The sequence below is a fragment of the Camelina sativa genome, chromosome 20 (assembly GCF_030686135.1).
Source record: "Camelina sativa cultivar CO46 ecotype springtype chromosome 20, ASM3068613v1".
NCBI classification, from domain to species: Eukaryota; Viridiplantae; Streptophyta; class Magnoliopsida; order Brassicales; family Brassicaceae; genus Camelina; species Camelina sativa.
The window spans coordinates 9,474,133-9,494,941 of record NC_141899.1 but is presented as its reverse complement, the minus strand read 5'-3'; the positions used below and the strand labels follow the sequence as shown (position 1 = coordinate 9,494,941).

The 20,809-nt window shown below is 33.1% G+C and overlaps 3 protein-coding genes across 5 annotated transcripts; all 3 read right to left on the bottom strand.

The window, feature by feature from the left end:
- Positions 1 to 4,012: 4,012 nt before the first annotated feature.
- LOC104770278 (3-dehydrosphinganine reductase TSC10B) lies at positions 4,013 to 5,609 on the bottom strand. Of its 3 annotated transcripts, none has more exons than XM_019242080.2 (3): positions 5,013 to 5,609; positions 4,736 to 4,883; positions 4,013 to 4,423 (listed from the first exon to the last, which is right to left on the bottom strand). In XM_019242080.2, the coding sequence occupies exons 1-2, from the start codon at positions 5,533 to 5,535 to the stop codon at positions 4,795 to 4,797; spliced, it is 612 nt and encodes a 203-aa protein (XP_019097625.1). In that variant the 5' UTR covers positions 5,536 to 5,609; the 3' UTR covers positions 4,013 to 4,423; positions 4,736 to 4,794. The 3 variants fall into 3 exon arrangements, with proteins under 3 accessions (XP_019097625.1, XP_019097627.1, XP_019097626.1); XM_019242082.2 differs by having other exon boundaries at positions 5,008 to 5,593; XM_019242081.2 differs by having other exon boundaries at positions 4,736 to 4,879; positions 5,008 to 5,580.
- Positions 5,610 to 6,993: 1,384 nt separating this feature from the next.
- Positions 6,994 to 8,614, bottom strand: LOC104770275 (uncharacterized). Its single transcript, XM_010494671.3, has 2 exons — positions 7,692 to 8,614; positions 6,994 to 7,599 (listed from the first exon to the last, which is right to left on the bottom strand). The coding sequence occupies exons 1-2, from the start codon at positions 7,827 to 7,829 to the stop codon at positions 7,288 to 7,290; spliced, it is 450 nt and encodes a 149-aa protein (XP_010492973.1). The 5' UTR covers positions 7,830 to 8,614; the 3' UTR covers positions 6,994 to 7,287.
- Positions 8,615 to 9,103: 489 nt separating this feature from the next.
- LOC104770273 (NEDD8-activating enzyme E1 catalytic subunit) lies at positions 9,104 to 11,938 on the bottom strand. The gene is made up of 9 exons (XM_010494670.3): positions 11,628 to 11,938; positions 11,374 to 11,537; positions 11,048 to 11,250; positions 10,724 to 10,956; positions 10,570 to 10,632; positions 10,441 to 10,497; positions 10,181 to 10,302; positions 9,929 to 10,046; positions 9,104 to 9,638 (listed from the first exon to the last, which is right to left on the bottom strand). Exons 1-9 carry the CDS (start codon positions 11,727 to 11,729, stop codon positions 9,351 to 9,353), a joined length of 1,350 nt encoding a protein of 449 aa, XP_010492972.1. The 5' UTR covers positions 11,730 to 11,938; the 3' UTR covers positions 9,104 to 9,350.
- Positions 11,939 to 20,809: the final 8,871 nt, after the last annotated feature.

Here is a 20,809-nt window from a genome sequence, read left to right as displayed (position 1 = left end):
GAAATCGGGTAAGATCTTCAAATCAATCCAGCTGTTGGTTAGATTCAACGTGAAAATATTGCACCGTGATGATGATGATGATGGTGAGAGGCAATGGGATGATGATGATTGTAACATTCCGAACCCAATTTAGGGTGGGTGTCGATCGACACCAAGGAGAGTGTTGGTCGAGACAACTAAATTGTTGGGTTGTTCGGTTTGTTTCGAAATCGCTCAGTTTAGTTTGGTTTGGGCTTGGATACCCTAAGTTTCGTTTTAAAAGGCACGAGCAGCCTATTTTTTTGGCCCTAGTTGTGTTTGTCGCTTATAGGAGAGAAAGAGAAAGAGAGAGAGATTATGAGTTTGATCCTAAGAACAAAGAGAGCCTTGAGGAGGATTAAGAGGAGCAAAGGGATCTGTTTTGGGGATTGTCAAAGAGAAGAGAAGGAGGTTTCATGATTGTTCATCAGGGAGGTTGATGTGGTATTTTTCCTTTTCTTGTTCGTCCTAGATCTCTTTCAAAATCAAGGTGAGTGCATGACCATGACTTATCTGAGCAATTAGGTTTGTGTGATTGATTTGGTGATTGTATGATTGATTCATTTCTGTTTTTTTTTGTTTTTGTGGTGTTTGTGTGGTCATGTGTTGCTGTTCTTGATTGTGTCGTCGTAGGAGATGATGTGGTCGAGTTTTAGATTCGGTTGATGGTGGAGATCGTCAACGGAGATGTTGCAGAGTTGTAGTGTCGACCGAGACCAGGTGGGTGTCGATTGACACCATCTGACGTAGCAGAAGGAAATCGTGTTGCAAAGTGATGTAGTCTGTTTGAAGTGTCGACTGACACCAGGTGTCTGTGAACGCAGTTTTTTGTTCCAATTGTCTGTTTTGGCTGTTTTTATGTTGCTTTCTTGTGTAAGGCCTTAATTGCTTGTGTGTATAGCCTTGTAGATGGGAGGATTGCCTCACTAAGTATTTGTGATAATACTTACACACCTCAATTGTTGTTTATGGTGTAGGTAATATGCGATGTGGAATCATTAGCGTAGATGAGGAGGATGATCTAGGGTCTCGATTATCTGTTATTGGTCTTTGTTATGTTTATTAATGTTAAAATCTTGTATAACAGTATGCTAGGTGTTGGATAGAATGGTTAGGAATGTTATTCGTTGATTATTCATTGGAGTTGGTTATGTCTTATGTATTCTGATGTGCATGTCATTGGTACAATGATTAGATAGTGATGTTTATGTTGTTGGTTTAATTAAGTAGTATGAGATGCTTAATTATATATTTAAAAAAAGGTCGGCTTGTTTCAGTTTGGTATCACAGTCTTTGCGGTTCTAATCCGGGTTAATGGCTGGTGTAAAGCAGTTTAGAAATTTAATTGGTTGAATTATTTTCCTATTGCTTGATGCATGATGCTGTGTGATGGAATTGATTATGAGTAGTTAGTCAATTTGCATGTGGTATGGAGTACTAGTAGCATCCTCTTCGAGCCTTTAATGAGATTCCACAGTAAGTTGTGATCTTTGTGGTATGTGTTAATATATGTTTGCTTAGCATTCTGTTCATGGTAGTGCAGGTGGTTAGAGGGGGTGTTGTTGCTGGTCGTGGACGCAGACATGGTCGTGGTAGGGGTAGAGGACAAGTTGCTAATAACATTGTGGATCAGAGTGTAACGGTAGAGGGCGTTGGCGAGTCGCAGGCATTCCAGAAGGGGTCCGTGAGTGTTTCTGCTGGTGGTGCCGAGAAGGCTGTAGGCGCTGTTGGAGCCGAGAAGGCTGTAGGCGCTTTTGGAGTCGGTGTGAGCGGTGTCGGTGCCGAATTAGCTGGTGGTATTGAATTTTTGGATGTGGGAATCGCAGTAAGCGGAACCTCTGGTGGAGATGTTAACCCTATCTCCTCCATTCTGCACCATTTTTTCAAAAATATAACCAATAAAGTTTCGATTTTTTAGTACTTTTTAAATCAAAAGCAAGTGAAACGAAAGCTTGCCTGTGCAAAATATGCTCCGGAACAAAACCTTGGCAGATTTGACCTAGAGTCAAAGCAGCTGTTTCATTGGCACTGTTTCTTTGGATGTTAATAATTCGCAAATCTGAGGAGGATTTGAGAGCTCTCTTTGCGGAAGTAGAGTGAAAGAAACTAGGGCTTAGTGTTGAGAAGAGGGAAGGATGAAAGGTTGAGGCTTTAGAGCATCTCCAACAAATCTTCAAACCTTCAAATTTGAAGGGTTTTTGAATTCCAACAAACCCTTAAACTTTCAAATTTTAATGGTTTGAATAGTGACCCTTCAAATTTGAGGGTGCACTATTGAGACCCTCAAATTGTTTTACAAATTTCATTTAGTCCTTGTAATATATATTTTACAAATAATTCTATTTAATTCAATTGTTAGAAATATATCTATATAAATTTAAACATACTAAATTAAAATTGAAAGTATTGATATTTAAAAGATATATCATTTACGAAATATTTTTTTACAACAATAATGCAATAATTAATCATATATGGGAGCACTATGAAAATAGTTATATTGAGTACTATTATACTTTTACAGGTAATTTTCTTTTATGTTTTTTTAAAATTAATATTATTTTGTTTTCTCATATAAGAGCTTGTATTTTTTTGATATAATTTTTAATTGTGTATTTTATATTTATATATAAAAGTTTTAATCATTATAACAGATAATTGGTAATATTGTGAACTATAATGTAAATATATAAAAAAAATTAGTAATCATTAGAGTAAGTGGCCCTCAAACCCTTATTTCAAAGGTATGCACCCTTTAAAATAAAAGCTATTGTTGGAGATGCTCTTAGGGAATAGAGCGAGATAAAGAACAAAGAGAATCTGTGACGCCATTGTTGAGCTCTGAAAGAGAAAAAATCTGAAAGTAAGTTGTCAAAAAAAAGGGTTTTAGATTAAAAAATAAAAATAAATGATTTTTGTTTTAATTTTAATATAAAATAAAATTATATAAATTCATTTGTAAGTAATATGCTTATTTTCTGATAGTGTTGATATAATTGCGAACACAAAAGTCTAAGGATCTGACTGGTTTAAACGCTGCGGTTGCAGTTGCGGTTGCGGGAGATTGCGGAAGCGGGCGATTGCGGTTTCAAGCGTTATTAAGCGTTTTGAACGACTGGTTTAGCGGTTTAAAATTGGTGCGTTTGCGGAAGGTTTACGATTGGTTGATCAGCGGGTGCGATAGCGGTTGGAACATAATAAATGTGATATATAATATATAAATTTTAAAAACACCCATTTTTTTTATTAAACTTGATTTATAATTAAATTTTATTAAAACAAATACTAAAATAATTATTCAAAAAACAAATAAATTTTATATTTAAATACTTATTCCTTTATGCATTTGGCTTTTCACTAAAAATTTAATCAAATAATTTGATAAATTACAAAACATATGCTTTAGATCGTAGATCGTTTCTCTTTTCTCTTAGATCGTGGCTCAATAGTTTCATCGGTAGGAATGGTCAAGTGAGAGTTGAGAAGAGTCACTGGTGATTTGGTTTAATATTTTTTACAAATAATCTTATTTTCTTAAATTTCTGATGAAATATTATATTTATTTAGATTTTTTTGAACTTATGTGCGATGTGCCATTAAATTTACATCAATTTTTTCGGGTTATTATTAATTGGAATATTATTTAATTCTAATTGTTTATTTTATAATCTCTACAATCATATTTGTACTTCATTTTCTCCCATCCTTAATGAGTAAAATGGATAGATAGAAGATATAACAAAAAAAAATTTCATTATCATTGATTCCTTTTAAGTTTAAAAAAAAAAAAAAAAATTTCAATCGCAATCGCCCGCAACCGCAAACGCTTGTAGGAGGCAGCTTTTGGAATTCAGTGGTTTGAAGCGGTTGGAAGCGATTTGGAGCGACTGGGAGCGATTTGTGTGATTGGTTCCAATCGCTAGCAACCGCTACCACCCGCAAACGCAGTGTTTGCGGGAGGTAGCGGGAGAACCAGTCAACACCTAAGTGGGAATTACAAAAATGAACCTGTTTACTGTACAAAAGCCTGATTCATATACATTAGTGGTTCATACCAAAAACATACATATAGTTTGATGACCTAAGCTATAACTTTACTATTTGCTTCTACTTATTTTTTTTTTTGTGCTCCACTTTTCTATGGTTCTGTACCATTGCCACTGGACAACCAAGCTAACGAGTCTAATTAAGCCACAAAACATAATTTCAATGAAAGCCAGCCAAGGCGATCTCTGAGGGGACATGCCGGCGCTAGCAATAGATAGTAAGAAGCTGATGAAATGGCATGTCACTGTGGATTTTCCTGCTTTGATACCATCGAGACATATCTTGGCTACTTCTTTGGTTTTCATTGAACCAGAAGATGCGGCGATGATGGAAGTGAGCTCCGGCCTCTTCTTCTGTTCTGAAAGCCAAAACAAGCAAAATTTCTTAAAATGGATCTGAATTTTTTATTTGAAAAGAACGCAGAGCAGTAATCAATTGTCACCAAGATAAGAAATCACACAAGGAGGAGCAAATATTTTATTTTTAAAGAGAAAAACAAAGACTATTTTTACTGAACCGTTTGGACTGGAAGTGCAACTAATCTAGAAGTCAACTGAGTCATCTGATCACTATAATGAGACGCCTAAATGACAATCCACGATCCTAGCTTAAGTGTTTCATGCTCTATACTTCTTTATCTATGATGTAAAATATTTCTGGATTATCTTACCTTCTTGAAACTTGGGTGTATCAGTGTCAGGAGGAAACAAGAGAGTCACATGAATGTCATCAGAAATAACTTCTTGCTGCAACGCTTGTGCTAATCCCTAAAGCCCAAACTTGCTCGCTGAATATGCAGTGTAACCGTAGATACCTGCCTGAAAATATAATAAACCACACTATACATCACAAAGTCTATCCAAGAAAATGCACAAACTATCACAAGGGCTGGCTTCACACGACTAATCAAGAGTAACTAGGAGACTATGAATCGAGGCGAACCTGACCGGCTTGAGAGGAGACAAGAGAAATGGAGGCAGGACCACGACCTTCTCTACTAGCTTTCATGGCAGGCAAAGCCGCAATAATCACATTGAAGCTCCCAACTAAATTCACATCAATCATCAACTTAACCTCCTCGTGACTCTGTTTCTCAAGCTCCTTCCCAATAAACACGCCTTGATTCACTATTAACACATCGATCGGCCCCGATTCATCAACCGCCTTCGAGACTGCGTCGAAATCGCGGACGTCGGCAGAGAAAGTGGCGACCTCGATGCCGGTGGCTAGCTGGACGGATCGTTTGGCCTCGTCGAGCTTATCGGTTGAGCGGGCGAGGATCGAGACTCGAGCTCCCTCGGCGGCGGCACGGTGAGCGAGAGCTAGACCTATGCCGCTTGATCCACCGGTGATGAAGACGTGGCGAGATTTTATTGGGATCTTGACGGATATTGGCCTTACGATCAAAGCTAAGATGATGAGAAGAGTGATGATGAAGAAGAAGAGGAAGAGAGAATATATTGCCGCCATTGTAACGCCCTTCACTTCACACTAATCGAAGATGATTAAGTGACTCATAAGTCATAACAAATCTAATTAAAATTAACTAATGAGTATTTACAATAGAATTAAAAACTCTCTTATGACCGATCTTACATCCCATTTTTAATAAAAGGGCAGTACACAACCTAGTTTTTGTAGACTTTATATTTTTAATAAATAGTTACAAATGGTTACAAGTAGGTTATAGATATGTTATAGATTAATCCATATATTAATATTAATTGGTTACACATAAGTATTAGGTATATTCCAAATTGATGATTAATATATTAATGGTAACAAATAAAATCATGAATATTCCAAACTGTATTTTTGGAAAATTTTAGTCATATATCACGTTGTTTCCAAATTTTTTTAAACACAATATTACAAATTTATTTTTCACAGATTTTATCGATAGATCACAACATTAACAAAAAATAGATTACAAAATTGATAGATTGATTGGTTACAAGTTAAATCTGTAATCAATCATTAACAATATAAATTTAACCAGTATTATAGCACGGGTGCTTATCTAGAATCATTAACAATATAAAACTTACAAAATAAGTGTCTTTTTCTAAGCTTTCATATTTAGCATATGATTTTATTGCATAATGTTTATCAAAAAAAAACTATTAAAAACAATCACATAAATTATATTTTATATAAAAATTATAATATAAATAAAATGAATTTCAATCCGTGCTCTAGCACGGATCTTAATCTAGTCTTACTACTATTACTTAACTAAATTAACGACAATTATTTTATTGTATTATTTCCACCGCCAACTGTAATTTAAATATAAAAATGAATATTTTTATAGCAATAAACAACAAAATGTTTTAGAGGAATCTGAATCTCCATCGGATACAATTTTTTTGTATGTAATATTTGTGTTGAGATTTGGTTGTTAACTTGTTATTAAATTTACATGTAGATAAAGGACATCTTAGAGAGAGGGAGAGAGGGATGCATATGAATAAATAACTAGAAACTTATGAAAAAAATTTCAGCTATGTATTTGCATGCTTTTTTTTCTTTGTAAATTACTTAAGAAAGAAAGAATTAATGTGAATATGTGATATATTATGAAAAAGAAGTGATTTTTTATGGAAAGCTTCATCATCATATTATTTTACTCTAAATAGAAATACTAAAAGAATAAGGAGGATTTTTTTTAATAATGGCATAGAGGAAAAGAAAAAAGAAAGAGAGAGATGGGCATGTGAGTGGCAAAAGACAGAAGGTGTGTGAGCTTGTGACAGTCTTTTGGACTTCGTAGTAGATCTGACTTCTTCTTTTTTTATTCAGACAGTGTGGCAAACTCGTCTGTGATGTCCCATAGACATTGATTGATTGGAGAGAGAGAGAGAGAGACATGGAACATTTGCTAGTTTCACATGGGGCTTGTCTTTACACATTCCTATAGAAATCTTGTTGTAATCAACCAAGAAAATTCACATTTATATAATTTTAATTCAATCCTTAAAAGATTACAAACTGGAAAAAAAAAATAAAGTCAGTCAATCCCTAAAATGATGAACAAAGAAAGAGTTACAATAATTATAAGAAAGCAAGAACAAACTTGGAACATATCTCCAAGACCTTCCTTATACAATCCTTTATTTATTCGCTGATTTACAAAACAAATCAATCTTATGCATCTAATTTAACTATTAAGAATTGATCACACATAATCATGAATCTTTCAGAATATCTGTTAAAATTTAATCAAGTGTAGATAGATGATGCATCTCCGTAGGTTCTTCTCGGGATAGAAGCATGAACACTAGTGTTCATGTTTCTCTTGTTGTTGTTGTTGTGAGTGGTGAGAGTACTTCTTGCGTTCTCATGATTCTGCTGATAGTACTCTTGTCTGTTTTGTTGTTGCTTGGCTTTGAAGGAACTATACTTACCTTGCTTCTGATAATGATGAGGTCTTCTTCTTGGCTGAGAAGATTTAGGGATGAACACACCAGTCCCTTTGCTCTGTTCTTGATGATACATATACGGAGCCGTTTGGTAACCTCCTCTGAACAGACCCTGTTCCCACAAAATTTTCAAGAAACACAGTTAGAGAGGGAGAAAGATGCATATAGAGAGGAAACGGTGTATGTATGGACAGAGGAACAAACCTGGAATGAGAGAGAGGGGGAGGAGGAGGAAAGAGAAACAGGGTTTAGCTGTTCATCTTCATCCGTGATGAGAAGAGAGATCTGTTTGCTTATGTCTGCAAAGAAGACATCATCATCAAGCTCTAACTCCATAGCCATGTATATCTTAGTTTCCAAGTGTCTCAAGACTTTGCTTGTTCTGTAGAAACAAAGTCTTGTAATTTAGTTTTGGTTTGCTTCAAGTGGAGTTCGAGGGAATGTTGAAAGAGTCAGATAAATAGGCAAGACAGAGTTGGCATTTAGAGAGAGAGAGAAGGAGAGAGAGAAGAGCATGTGGGTGGGAGAGTGGGTCCAGAGAAAAGAAAGAGATTTTTCTAACAATGTAAATCTAATCTGGCTAAGTCCCCACTCAACACAACATGAAGGACAGAAGGAGGAGGTTGTGTATTGATGTTATCCAGTTGTTACATTTTTAAAAAGATAGAATCAAAGCTCATACACAACACAACCCATATTCACTCTGTTTTTATTACCTTTTAACACTAAACTTCTCATATTTGACCATAAACTTGATAGATTTACCAAATTACTACTACTAATAGGTTATCAACAAAATCTGAATAATCGAACTGAACCAATTTAATACTCATTTAGTTACACTTGGTTTACATTACTTATCATGATACTGGCAAAAAAAAGAAACACTATCTATAATAGGGCCTAAGGAAATCTTTGTTATGGCTATAAGATCATAGAACAGCCACATCCGAAGACAGTCTGTGGTTGGCAATTGAGGAAATGGACAATGATCAATTTGGATTTCGGAGAGAGAGGGAGAGAGAGAGAGAGAGAGAGAGAGAGAGAGAGAGAGAGAGAGAGAGAGAGAGAGAGAGAGAGAGAGAGAGAGAGAGAGAGAGAAAATCTTAACTCATTTGATGTGATATGGTTTGGGGATAGTGTTTGAGTGAAGTAGGGTCATACACCAATCCTACTTGATAGTTCATTAAAAACGATTTCTCAAATGAAGCTTGATGTATAAAAAATATGATGTTTATTCATCTTGTTGGTCTTTTTGCTTATTTAATTTGCATGTTCGGAACTGTTGACCTTTCAAAGGTGGATAAATGAACAAAAGAGGTCGTAGAACAACCTTATCTCCTCACCCATACTACGTTTCAAAAGAGTAGCTTAAAGTCTCTTGAGATCATATGAAAAGAAAGGTGCAAGCAAGTATAGCCACAAACTGAAGAAGATAAATGAAAAAGATAAGTTTGAACCAAAAGAAATATATACAACAAGTATAAGCCATGAATGAGTGCACCAAGGGGCGCGCAATCTATTGTCTTGTCGTTACGAGTGACGTTTGTTCTTTGTAACGACTGGTTAAAATAAAACATTTCGGTTAATGTTAAATTCGAAGACACAAGATCAACTTTTTAACGGCTCTAAACTGTTTTTAGTCCGGAAGGTCACATCTTCGAGGTTAAGAACAATCATATGAACCGATCTGTTTGGAGTAACTTTTTTTCTTTCTCCATCACGCAGTAAAAGTCTGCTATCATAGCTATAAACGACAAACAAACAAAAAAAAGGACCAAAATAAGAACCGGACAAGTCAACCTGCCCAATAATCTCTCAATGGATCTAAGCTTTGGCATCAAAGGGTTTCTCTGTCGGGTTTTATGCTCCAATGGCTGTATCCATGTCTGTAACAACATCGGCTCCTTTAAAAACAACCCTTAGCTTTGTTTGGATAGACTGTCTCTCTTTGTCCTTGAGAGATGTCCCAGATACATGGATAGTATCCTTCTGGACTCTTCCCATGAGGTCATAGAGCGGCTTGCTTAGGTTTTCTCTGAGCATCTCTTCAAGAACCGGAGGCGCCTGCATGTAGAGATTGCTTTCGCCGTATGTAACACTTGCTTTTGACAAAAGGAGCTTCGGATGGTCTTCAAGCATCTCAATGAACTAGAAGAAAAATAAAACATGAACAAATGGTAAAGAACTGAGCCGAGGAATTTGAATAGACAAACAAAGCTCATACTTTGGCACGAGTAAATTAAGATAGAAAGGGCAGAAAAGCATGGAAAAGGCGAGAAGACCAAACAAAATAACAGCCAAGCATCTACGCAGGGATGACAGTATCAATGGAGATAGCAGCAGAGAAGATAATTTAGCATGAAAGAAGCAATCAATGGGTAAGAAAAGCAAGGATAATCGGTAAAGAGACAATGAGATGATAAAGCGAGAGGACGGACCTTCGATAATGTGATTGAGGTGTCCAGCTCAATCAGAATGCCCGGACCACATACAAGACAGTCGTCGAGCCTCGGGAAGTCTGTCACTTTAGTGTAAAGACCCTCTCCACCGTTATACCTTTGTGAAAATGAAAAAAATTGCTTGAGGATAACATTAAATTCTTTGCAAATTCCTATATTAAACTTTAAGTAGAAAAGCTGTACTCCAAACACTAGCAAGTAAGGCAGAAAGAAAGGAAAAAAAAAACATACGTCAGATAGTTTGTAAGCGTTTTGCTGCATGCAGATACAATCTTCAAGGTTTCTAGCGCACAAGCTGCTGATATAATCGCGTTGGTGGAAGCAATCGCCGGTATTATGTTTTTAACCACACCCTATATAATAAAACAATCCTCCTCTGATTATTTCTTCATGAGAACAGATAGCATATGGATTTCATTGTGCATACTTCAGCCGGTGACTGGAAAACTTTAGAAAGTAAACAGACAGAGAAAGTGAGAATGGTTACATACTTGTGTGAGAGAGTATGTGACACCCGGAATTCCAAAAAGCTCAGCTCTCCTGATAGCCTGTAAAGATAATGGCATGAAATAAATCCCAAATTAAAATCCATAGCATAAACAAGCAAAAGAATGACTAACCTCATCATAGACCCACTTCATATGTTCTGGCACATCAGGATCAAAGGATTTTCCTTTATGAACCTGCAGGAAGAATCGACTTCACCATGACTAAACCCAAAAACATATATTCGCATGGAAAGAAGAGTCTCTTTCAAAGAGACTACACACATACCTCATCCCACTTAATTAGATGAGCATATTCAATGCAATGAGCAGCATTCCTAGGGGTTTCAGCAAGAGTACACAAAGGAAACTTCACTTGAGGTGGGAAAAGCCAAATAGTGCACTCAAAACAGGGTGTAACTCCAGGCATTATAACTCTAGCATGACCCTTGAAACCTTCAGTTCCCCCATCTACCATCGGCTTGATTGTGTCTCTTACTGGAGTATCATCGTCATTATACTCTACACACATTTTACAAGCACATGATCAGGCAGAGAACTTATAAATACGAGAGTTTGGGTTGACAGTTAAACGTTTTAAGAATATCCATACCAAGAAACCCACAAGCTATCCCATTGATGTATTTCCGAGCTTCGATAGAATCAAGACCAAGGGCAATGATGTTAAAATCGTTATAAAACTCAACCTCCTTGTCTTCAATACGTGAAAAATGCGGCACAATCTCAACCCCACTCACTCTCTCCATGACACGCTTTGCTGCTACCTCTGCCTTAGGCTTTCCCACGTCTTCAAGTCTATACAAAGAAGACCAACATTATCAACCCAAACAATTCGTGCAACTATCATCAATTCCCACTAACAATTTCACAAATCTTACTGATAAATACCACACACACACAAGTCAAAAACAAACTTGCCTGAATAGGAACTGGCGATTGAGATTAGTAACCTCGATACGGTCCATATCAATCACATCGAGATTACGAAAACCTGAAAGAGCCAAGTCCTTGAGAAGCTCACAACCCAATCCGCCCGCACCAACCACAAGGATTTTCACAAACTCTCTTATGTCATCCCTCAGCTGTATACCCCAAAACGAAAACTAAGCTCAGGAAAACCCATAGAAAAAAAAAAAGCGAAGAAGCGATTGAGAATTAAAAAGGCGTTAAACCTGGGGTCCGGGAAAGAAGCCGGGGTCAACGAGATTCCCATGACGGAGAAGAAGCTTGTCGAGGTCTCTAGACTTACTCTGAGGAACATCGAGATCAGCCATAGAGAGAGAGAGAGTTGCGATTCACGGAGATTGATCACGGAGGAGAGAGAAGCTCGAATACTCAAAAAAACCCGACACACTGCCACAGAGCTCCGAAACCTCTCTTTTCGCCTTCTCTTTGAGCCGACCCTTATTGGGTCAATATTGGGCTCGACCCAAAACTATTTTATATTAGGAAAAAGCACATTTTATTTAGATCTTGATATTATAATATCCCTTGGTTTTATTTGGACATTTAAAAGATCTCTATTTTGTTATTTTAGCAAATCTATCTTCTTAGATTTTTTTTTTTTTTTTTTTTTGTGGATAATTTTGACTATCTATAGGCTTTTTAACATATTTTTTTGGCAACTTTTCCATTATATTGGTTATAATTATTTTTACAAATTAATTGATATCTTAAGTAGTCTATTATTAAACGTTCCAATCTTTCAAAATTTATTAAATAAACAACTAAGGGATAAAATCAGAACCAACAACCAACATCCTTATCTGGAGTATCATTAGTGTATATTACATGATGTTATTCTTTTTAGATGTGTCTATCAGTCTATGATAGTATATTTATATTTGTTTTAAATATTTATCTAAAGATTTACGTTTGGAAACATTTTGATTTTACGCTAAGAACGAAATATTTTATTTATTTATTTATTATATCATGACTACTAGTTAATAACATATAATTTCAAAAACAAAATAATTACACAACCATGTGTATTTTACATAATATTTTGTTTATTTCCATTTATCACTCGATTTTTCGATTTAATAACTTCCATACAAAATATACATTTCAAATTCAAAAACATGGTATGTAAATTTACCAAACAATTGCAATATTAGAAGAACACTTTCTCAAATAAAAATACATTTTCAAAATAAATAAAACTATATTTGTTATTACTACTATATTATAAGTTTTTATATATAAAAAAACATGTTTGTGTTGTAACACCAGTTATCTCCAAGTTTACAAAGTAAAAAAAAATCAAAATTTAAGCAAAACATAAATATAATTGAAGCAAAACTTAAGTAAAATTATAATAATAAAGACATGGTTCATCAGATACCCAATCGCATACTGTTTATCATACAACCGATATTAGTATTTTTGACATCTGCATTATAATTCTACTTTATTTCGTAGATGTTATATAACACTGATGTAGTAGATGTTGAGAAAGGTCTATCATATATATATCTGTATAATTAATTTTTAGATTGTAAACCCAAAAGAGTAATAAAATCATTCACAATGGGCTATTAAACTTTTCGGCCTAATTTTTGTATTTTAGATGTTGGCGACCTCATGCACGTTTGGAGCTGTTGGATGATGTTTCTTGGACGTACGGGAACCGTCACTGCCGGACATTCTTCTTTGGTGTCATGCCATACTTGCCAAGTTTGTTTTCCTGTTTGTGGGATATTATTCCTGCATACTTTATTTTAAACAAAAATAATATAACTTAAAGAAACTTATTTTAGAAGAATAAACAAAAAAAATTGAGTTAACAAAAACCTGAATAACATGGTCTCGGAGGAGTGGGTGATGAAACCTGAATAACATGGTCTCGAAGGAGTGGGTGATGGAAGGTTGGTTGATACAATCAATTACATCTCCATCGGAACTCTTTTTCAGAAAAAAGAAAGAGAAGGTCAAAATCAAACCGGAACTCTTTTTCAGAAAAAAGAAAGAGAAGGTCAAAATCAAACTATATTTAGTACTAGCAATTGATCCGCGCTACGCGCGCTAGTTAGATTAAGGTGTATTTCGAGTTTAGTTGTGTGTATTATTTTTCTGGTTACTTAAATTCATCTTTACGTTTGTTTTTGTATTTGATTTTGGTTGCTTATGTTGTTTTGTTAGATCTTTTTTTATAAAAATAGGTTTTGCAGTAAGTATAATTTAGTTTGCTGTTTATTTTATAAAAATTGAGATCATCTTGTGCATTTTTAATGCTTTTTAAAAAAATTATAATTAGAAGTTAACATTGTATAGTTGAAGTTGTTGTTTGGCTGTAGTTGTTAGTTGTGATTAATTTATTATTATTTGTTATTTTGTGGTTGTATTGTTTTTTAATATTTTCATATGTATTTTGTAAACTGTTGGAGTAGTTTTTTTCTCAGTGTTTTAGTGTTTGGAGTGAAAAAGGTTGTGGATTTTATTAAGAAAAATAAATAAAATCAATAACTTACATTTCTTTTTTTTGGGCTATTTTTCTTTGTTTCACTCGGGCTCAATTTCTCGCTTCGCGCTTAATCTAGTGTTTGGAGTAGATTAAGGTGTTTTTTCGGTTTCTTTTTGATATTATATATTTGTTATATAAATTTCTTTCTTTTTGACTTTTTTTTCTGGTTGTTTGGTTTGTTTTAGTTGTTTTTTATAGGGTGATATTGGTTTTTCTTTTCAACGCGTTTTTTGCATTAAATACATTCTAGGGAGAAGTTTTAAAAATAAATGTTAAATTAGTTTTCTTTCATTACAAATTTGGTTTTGTTTTAGAGTTATTTTAATTTCATAAGTTTAGATTGTATAGTATAAGCTGATTTGTGGCTCTAATTGTTTTTGGTACATATTTTAGTTTTTTTCGTCATCTGTTTGTTTGTTTGATAGTTTTTTTCATTTTTCTATACATGGTTGTAGACTTGTAGTTCCTTGTTTGTTTTTTGGGTAGTTATTTAATAAATTTGTGTGAAGGGTTTTTGTCGATGGTTTTGTGATTGTGTTACATAGTTACTGAGTTTGTTATTTTTTAAAAAGGTCTTTAAATTACTCACATTTGGGTGTTTGTTGTGTTAATTTTGTTTGAAATTAATTGGGCCCAATTATCTCTTTAGGCCTTTAAATCTTGGGGTCTATTGGGTGAAAATTGGAATTTAGTTGATTTGAGAATGTAGTACCTTTTTTTAAAGTGGCACGTTTTTTTGTAATTGGGTGTTTTCTTCTTTCCCGTATATCTCTTGGTGAACGGAAAGGTGATAATCAATCTTTCGATCTACGGGACAGTAGAAGGCTTGTAGCTGTTTTGATGGTCGTATTTTGTTTTCAATCATCCATTGTATCGAAACAGAACACTGAATTTTTTTCTCGCGGATATGTCGTGCTACGCGCAGATTAATTTTTAAAATTTATAAGACAATGCTAAAGTGTTAATAATTTTTTCTGTAGCTATTTTGTTTTGTAGATTTTTTTTGAACAATATCAAATGTAGTTTGAATATTTTCTTTTACTTTTGTTAATGATATTACTTAGCTGAGTTTCTGAATTGTTAATCTTGATGTCTATATTTATTCTAGATGTTAGTAAGAAAATATTCTTTATAAGCTTATGTACAGAGTGAAGATATTTTTTTCATGATAAGAAATGGCAGCAAATTCATGTTTTATTTTCTTTGGATAGTACTGTGAATGAACTAAAAGTATAAGTAACATGCATCATTATGATGAGATTTTTAAGTATGAAATCTTAACTTTGTACAATAAAACTATTATTTGTCGGCCTGAAATGCTATTATCTATCCTTCATGACAACAATTAGTCAGTAATACATGTTTTCACGGGATAATTTATAGATAAGCATGTTTGTTACTTGTCAATCATTTTCCATCAAAGTAAAAGTTGATTTGATTTTGTATCTAGAACTGGTAGAGCACACAAAAGATTACGCGGCAGAATTCATGCCAATCACTTAAGCTTTTCCACTTACTATATGCAATGGATTATGGACACATACACACCCATATACATACCCATTTACATTATTTGCATTGGAGGTGCAACAATCTAAGCGAAAACATAACTTTGGCCTCTACTTTAACTGTTTTTTCCGACCAAACTACAAACATAACTTATCAAAACAATGTTCTTTACATAAACGATGCTCACACAAAAAATACCTGACCAATTTCTGCCAACAACACTTTCATTCTCTCCACTCTTGCACTAAGGCACCACCTCCCTCACATTCTTCGTCTCTTTATGTGACAAACGAATTGATCATCATCAGCTTAGACTTCATGGTGTTGTATTTCCTCCTGTCAATGCATCTTCAATGGATGATACTTTGGGATTCTTGAGAAATATGTATAGTGAGGATATACTATGTTCAATGTAGTACGTATTTACGTTCTAATCATGCAATAGCAGGAAGTTTATAAAGTATCTAATATACAAAAGTGTAAGTTCTATACCTTTGACAAAAATAAAATTTAAAACTGATCAGATTTGTATTTAATTGCCATGACAGTCTTACAAATTATATCAGAGTATTGAATAAGAGAATGTCTATTAGACTAACCTTAATTTGAGGCAGTTACGTTGTTGACGTTGTTGTGGAAGCTTAGCATTTATAACTTTCAAATTCTTTTGCAGTGACGTTTCTTTTTCTTAACTTCCTAAATGAAAAACGCAAACAAAAGTATAGAAAATAATCAAATCATGATATGTAGCTCAATTAGTTTAACCCCATATATCAATGAAGCACATTATTAATAAGAGTACTTACGAACAGTTAAATAAACACTAAAAATGGTTTAACTAACGAAGGAAAAAGTGTTTGACCGACATAGGAAAAGCCCAACAAAATCACTCTTCCTAATGTAAGTCGTACCTATGATTTTAGCTATTGGAGGAGTCTCCGTATGTAGATCTCTGGTTTTTTCTCCTCATCCAAAGCTTTTCACCTGCAAGAAATCAACAAATTTACTACATATAAAAAGGTTTAGATAAGCAACATAAGTTTTTATAGATTGGACATATTCCACATGCGTCAGACTATATCCATATCAAACGAAGATAATACTAAACTTTAATAAAAGTTCTCCAAATACAAAACTTTACTATATGTTCTTAAGAAAGAGCAGCTACCTGGTGTTTTTGGCTACGTAAGTGATTGATAAACCAAACTGAAACCATCAGTCGAGGTTTTTAAATCTGGGAAAAAAGATCAGAAACCTAATCATCATAAAATAGATATAGAAATCTATTGTGAGAAGTTAATCTATTATGAAGGATAGAAAATATAAAGAAAATGAATCACCAATTGGAGGATGCAAAAGAAATAGGAGTGGATGTTTTGTTTAAGTTAGACACTTACATTCCGGAATGAGTTGCACTTTCTCGAACAATATAACTTAAACCAACTACTGTTTCTTCTCAATCAGGTAAGTCACAAGCAACACCAAACCATGATCGTGTTGTTAAAGTGACAGGTGGTTCACCTAATTACATGAAGAGGGAAATTGGCATGGTTCGTACCTTCTCATCAATGAGTAGAAAGTCTATGCCCATGAGTTGGCCTCCTTTTTTTGACGTTGAGGGCAGGCCAGTGATGAAGCATTCTTCCGACGATCTGTTGGTGAAGATGGCAAGCTTTGAAATTTGCGAATGAAACAATAGTGGAATTCATGTTAGTTAGGAGAAAAGTGAAAGAGAAAGTAAAATCTTAGAAGCATGAAATCGGAGGAAAGAACATTATATAGGAGTGAAACTTACGCCAATTGAAGAAAGAGTAGTGGGTCTTCAAGTAAGAGAGAGCATTGAACGGCATGAAATCCCGTTATACATGAAACTGTTACTATGTAGATTGAAGACAAAGAAGGCAGTGAAAGGGTGTGGAGGAGTGAAGAACATTACTTTAAAATCAATGCATTAAGTGAAACGGAATCAAAGAATGAAGAAGGGTAGGGACGCTTGAGGTCACAGATCGGAGGACGGCAGAGAGGAGTGTCGTGGGGAAGGGTTTGATTTCAAGGGCAAATAAAAAATGTATCCATAATAAATTGGGCCTGAGAAAAGAGATTAGGCCCGAAAGAGAAGAAAATGGTTATTGGATATGTATCGAAAATTAAGCCAAATTATACAGAATAAGTGGATGAGGTGGCTGGAGAGGAAAATGTAACTTTATATATATAGATATTTGCATGCATAATTAAATTTGTATATGTAACTAAGAGAGAGAGAGCGAAATAAATAAATAAAACTGAGAGTTTATAACTTAGGTATTTATATTAACTTTTTTAAGTATATTTGGCAATCTAAATTTTATTTATACTAGTATTTTTGCAGCAGTTTTTGCTCAAAAATACTAATAAGGAAAGTTTTTCAATTAATACTACTAATGCAATTAATTCTGTCCCTATAGCAATTTTATATGGACTTCTTAGTATTTTATGGGTCTATTGATAATTTATAATTTAAGGGCCTTCGTTTATTTAGGTTGTAGATAAAACGATGTCCAAAATTTCATAAGACCCGCGAAAATATACTCTTTTGCTAATAATCTAGACAAAATTTCTGGAAAATTAATTTGTAGACAAAATTTCCGGAAAATTACATTGAAATAACTATGACATTAATGATATTCTCAATTGCCAAAATGATTCTGAATACAAATGAGTAGACCCTTGATTTATCAGGCATTCAAACTTTAAACTTTTATTTGGTTTATTCCGGTTCTTTATTTTAAAGATTTTTAAAAGTTTAAATATAAAAAATATTTAAAACTTTTTAAAAGTTAAATATGATAAATATTATACCACATATACACAATAAATATTAAAAATTAAGATGATATAGTGTGAGTTAAAATATCTCCGGACAGAGTTATATAGCGGGACAGATTTTATCGATATTTATATAAATTAAAAAATATCAGTAATTCGGTGTTACACAGGTAAAACATCATTTCATTATTTTGTTAACACTGTCAGTATCAGAGAATTAGGGGTATCAATATGGGTAGAAACTCATGGGTTTACCCTGTTTGTCTATTATTTTAACGGGTATAGGTTAAGTTTTTAAACCCATATAAATAAATGGGTTTTGATGGATTCGTCCAACGGGTTCATGGGTTTATCGGGGTAAGCCCATTAGGGTTATGGGTTACCCATGGGTTAATCGAAAAAACAAAAATGAGATATATATACATATATAATATGTAAAATATTTTCTTTTAACAATTAATTTATGTAAAATATCTAAACTAAATGTTAAGCGTTTCTATTTTAATATCTAGATATTATTTTCTTAAGCTTGAAAAATTGGATTGGTTTTATAATTCTATTTTACATAATATATTATGGATTTAATATTAATTAATTTATTTATATATGGATAACCCATATAACCCATTTAACCATTGGGTTCTATATTATTGGGTTTGGGTATATAAATTCAACCCATTATAAGAAATGGGTCGGGTTGAACCCGCCCACAAAAGTCTCGAACCCATGTGGATATGGGTCAGGTCGGGTCGGGTTACCTATTTTGACACCCCTACAGAGAATAGACATATGTAATTAAATTTAAATAAATTTTCTATAAAAAATAAATTTTATTGCGATATTATATGGTTTATTTAACTATGATTATATAATTATAACATATTTAACAAACAAATACAATTTATAATTTTAATATTTTAATTATAAATAATTTTGCTCCGCGGTGTACCGCGGGTCCTAATCTAGTATTATACTAATTTACAAGTTAATTCCTATAAAATTATTAACAATAATAATTAAAATATGACAATAAAATCACATAAACAAAATTGATTCCTAAAATAGCTCTACTAAATTGATTTCTACTTTCCTGAATTAATTTTGGTTTTTTTTAATATAAAATTTTTCATTTAACAAAATTTTCCTTATCCAACAAATGATTCCAAAAATATCTCTACGAATTCAAATTTATGTTTCCTAAATCAATTTTTTTTCTTAGAAAATTTTTAAATTTAACAAAATATCCCTAAATTATCTTTACAATCAATTCCTACCTTCCTTTGAAACTAAAATATCTCAATGTTTTACTCATAAAAAGAAACAATATTATCAAAATATAGAATATCTCTCTTGAAAGGCATTTTCTATATTGTTATATAAGATCTTTAAAGTTGTTGTGTATCAAAATTAGCTTACATCATACTTTAAATTAGTTTCCAAAAAATCTATTTAATATTAGTATTCCATAATGAATATATTTTTCAACAAAAAAAATAAAACATTCTAAGCATTTAATTTGCTAAAAGAAATTTAAATGTCGGTTGATCATTTAATTAAACAAGTTAGAATTTACATAAATATGATTTTATGGTTTTTACGGATTGTCTACCAACGGCGGACCCACTTAGAGTAAAGAGTGGTCAGCTGATCTTGTCAAATTTTAGAATTTCCTTTAATAGTATAGTTAATACTTAATAGTATAGTATGAGTTTTGGTATATTTAAATTTAAGGTTAAATAAAGTTTAATATATAATATTTCAGTAATTTGACCTCCCTAATTTTATTGTGACATCGAAGGCCCATCATGCATAATGAAACAAAGTGTATCATATTAACTGTTTTATTTGTTTTAAATTGGAAACAATACCCATCATTTTAACCTAATTATTAATATTTTTCAAACCAAATAGAATTTAAAAAAAAAAGGAAAGGAAGATAACTTTTGTCTCTTGAGCAAGAAGTATAGAAAGTTACATTGATAATGTTTGAAATGATAAAAGATTTTCTAATTTTAAGAATCTAGGAGATGTTGCTCGATTGTTGGTGGAAACACAAAAACATATGTCATATCGGTTGGTTTTTATATATTTTTGAAGCTGGTTTTGATTTTGCATGTCGCTTTAAGAGATATTTTTTAGCCATGAAAATCGTAAAGATATGTTAATTTTTGAATGATTGTTTAGTTTGTTTTATCGAAAATATGTATTTAATATTATTATAAAAGAAATTGTGATTAAAAGATTTCAGGACACAAAAGATCATAAAAGAAAAATACTTAGGTTCACTTTTAGGCTGCAAATGGTTGTACTTTTCAACCTGGTTGAATGAGTTGAACGTAGTTTTCAACCTTGTTCAGCCAAAATCTCACCATTTAAGTTAAATATGTTTTCAACCCAAATTTAGTGGGTCTCACCTTGTAGCTGGAAAATAACACTTTTTGGCTGAAAATTGTTCAACCATAAAATAGGAGATGAACAGACTGAACGAGATGGAAAACTAAAAAAAAAAATTATTTAATTTACATATTTAAATTAATATTTTTGGTTTTTAAAAAAATATCATTTAACAAAACA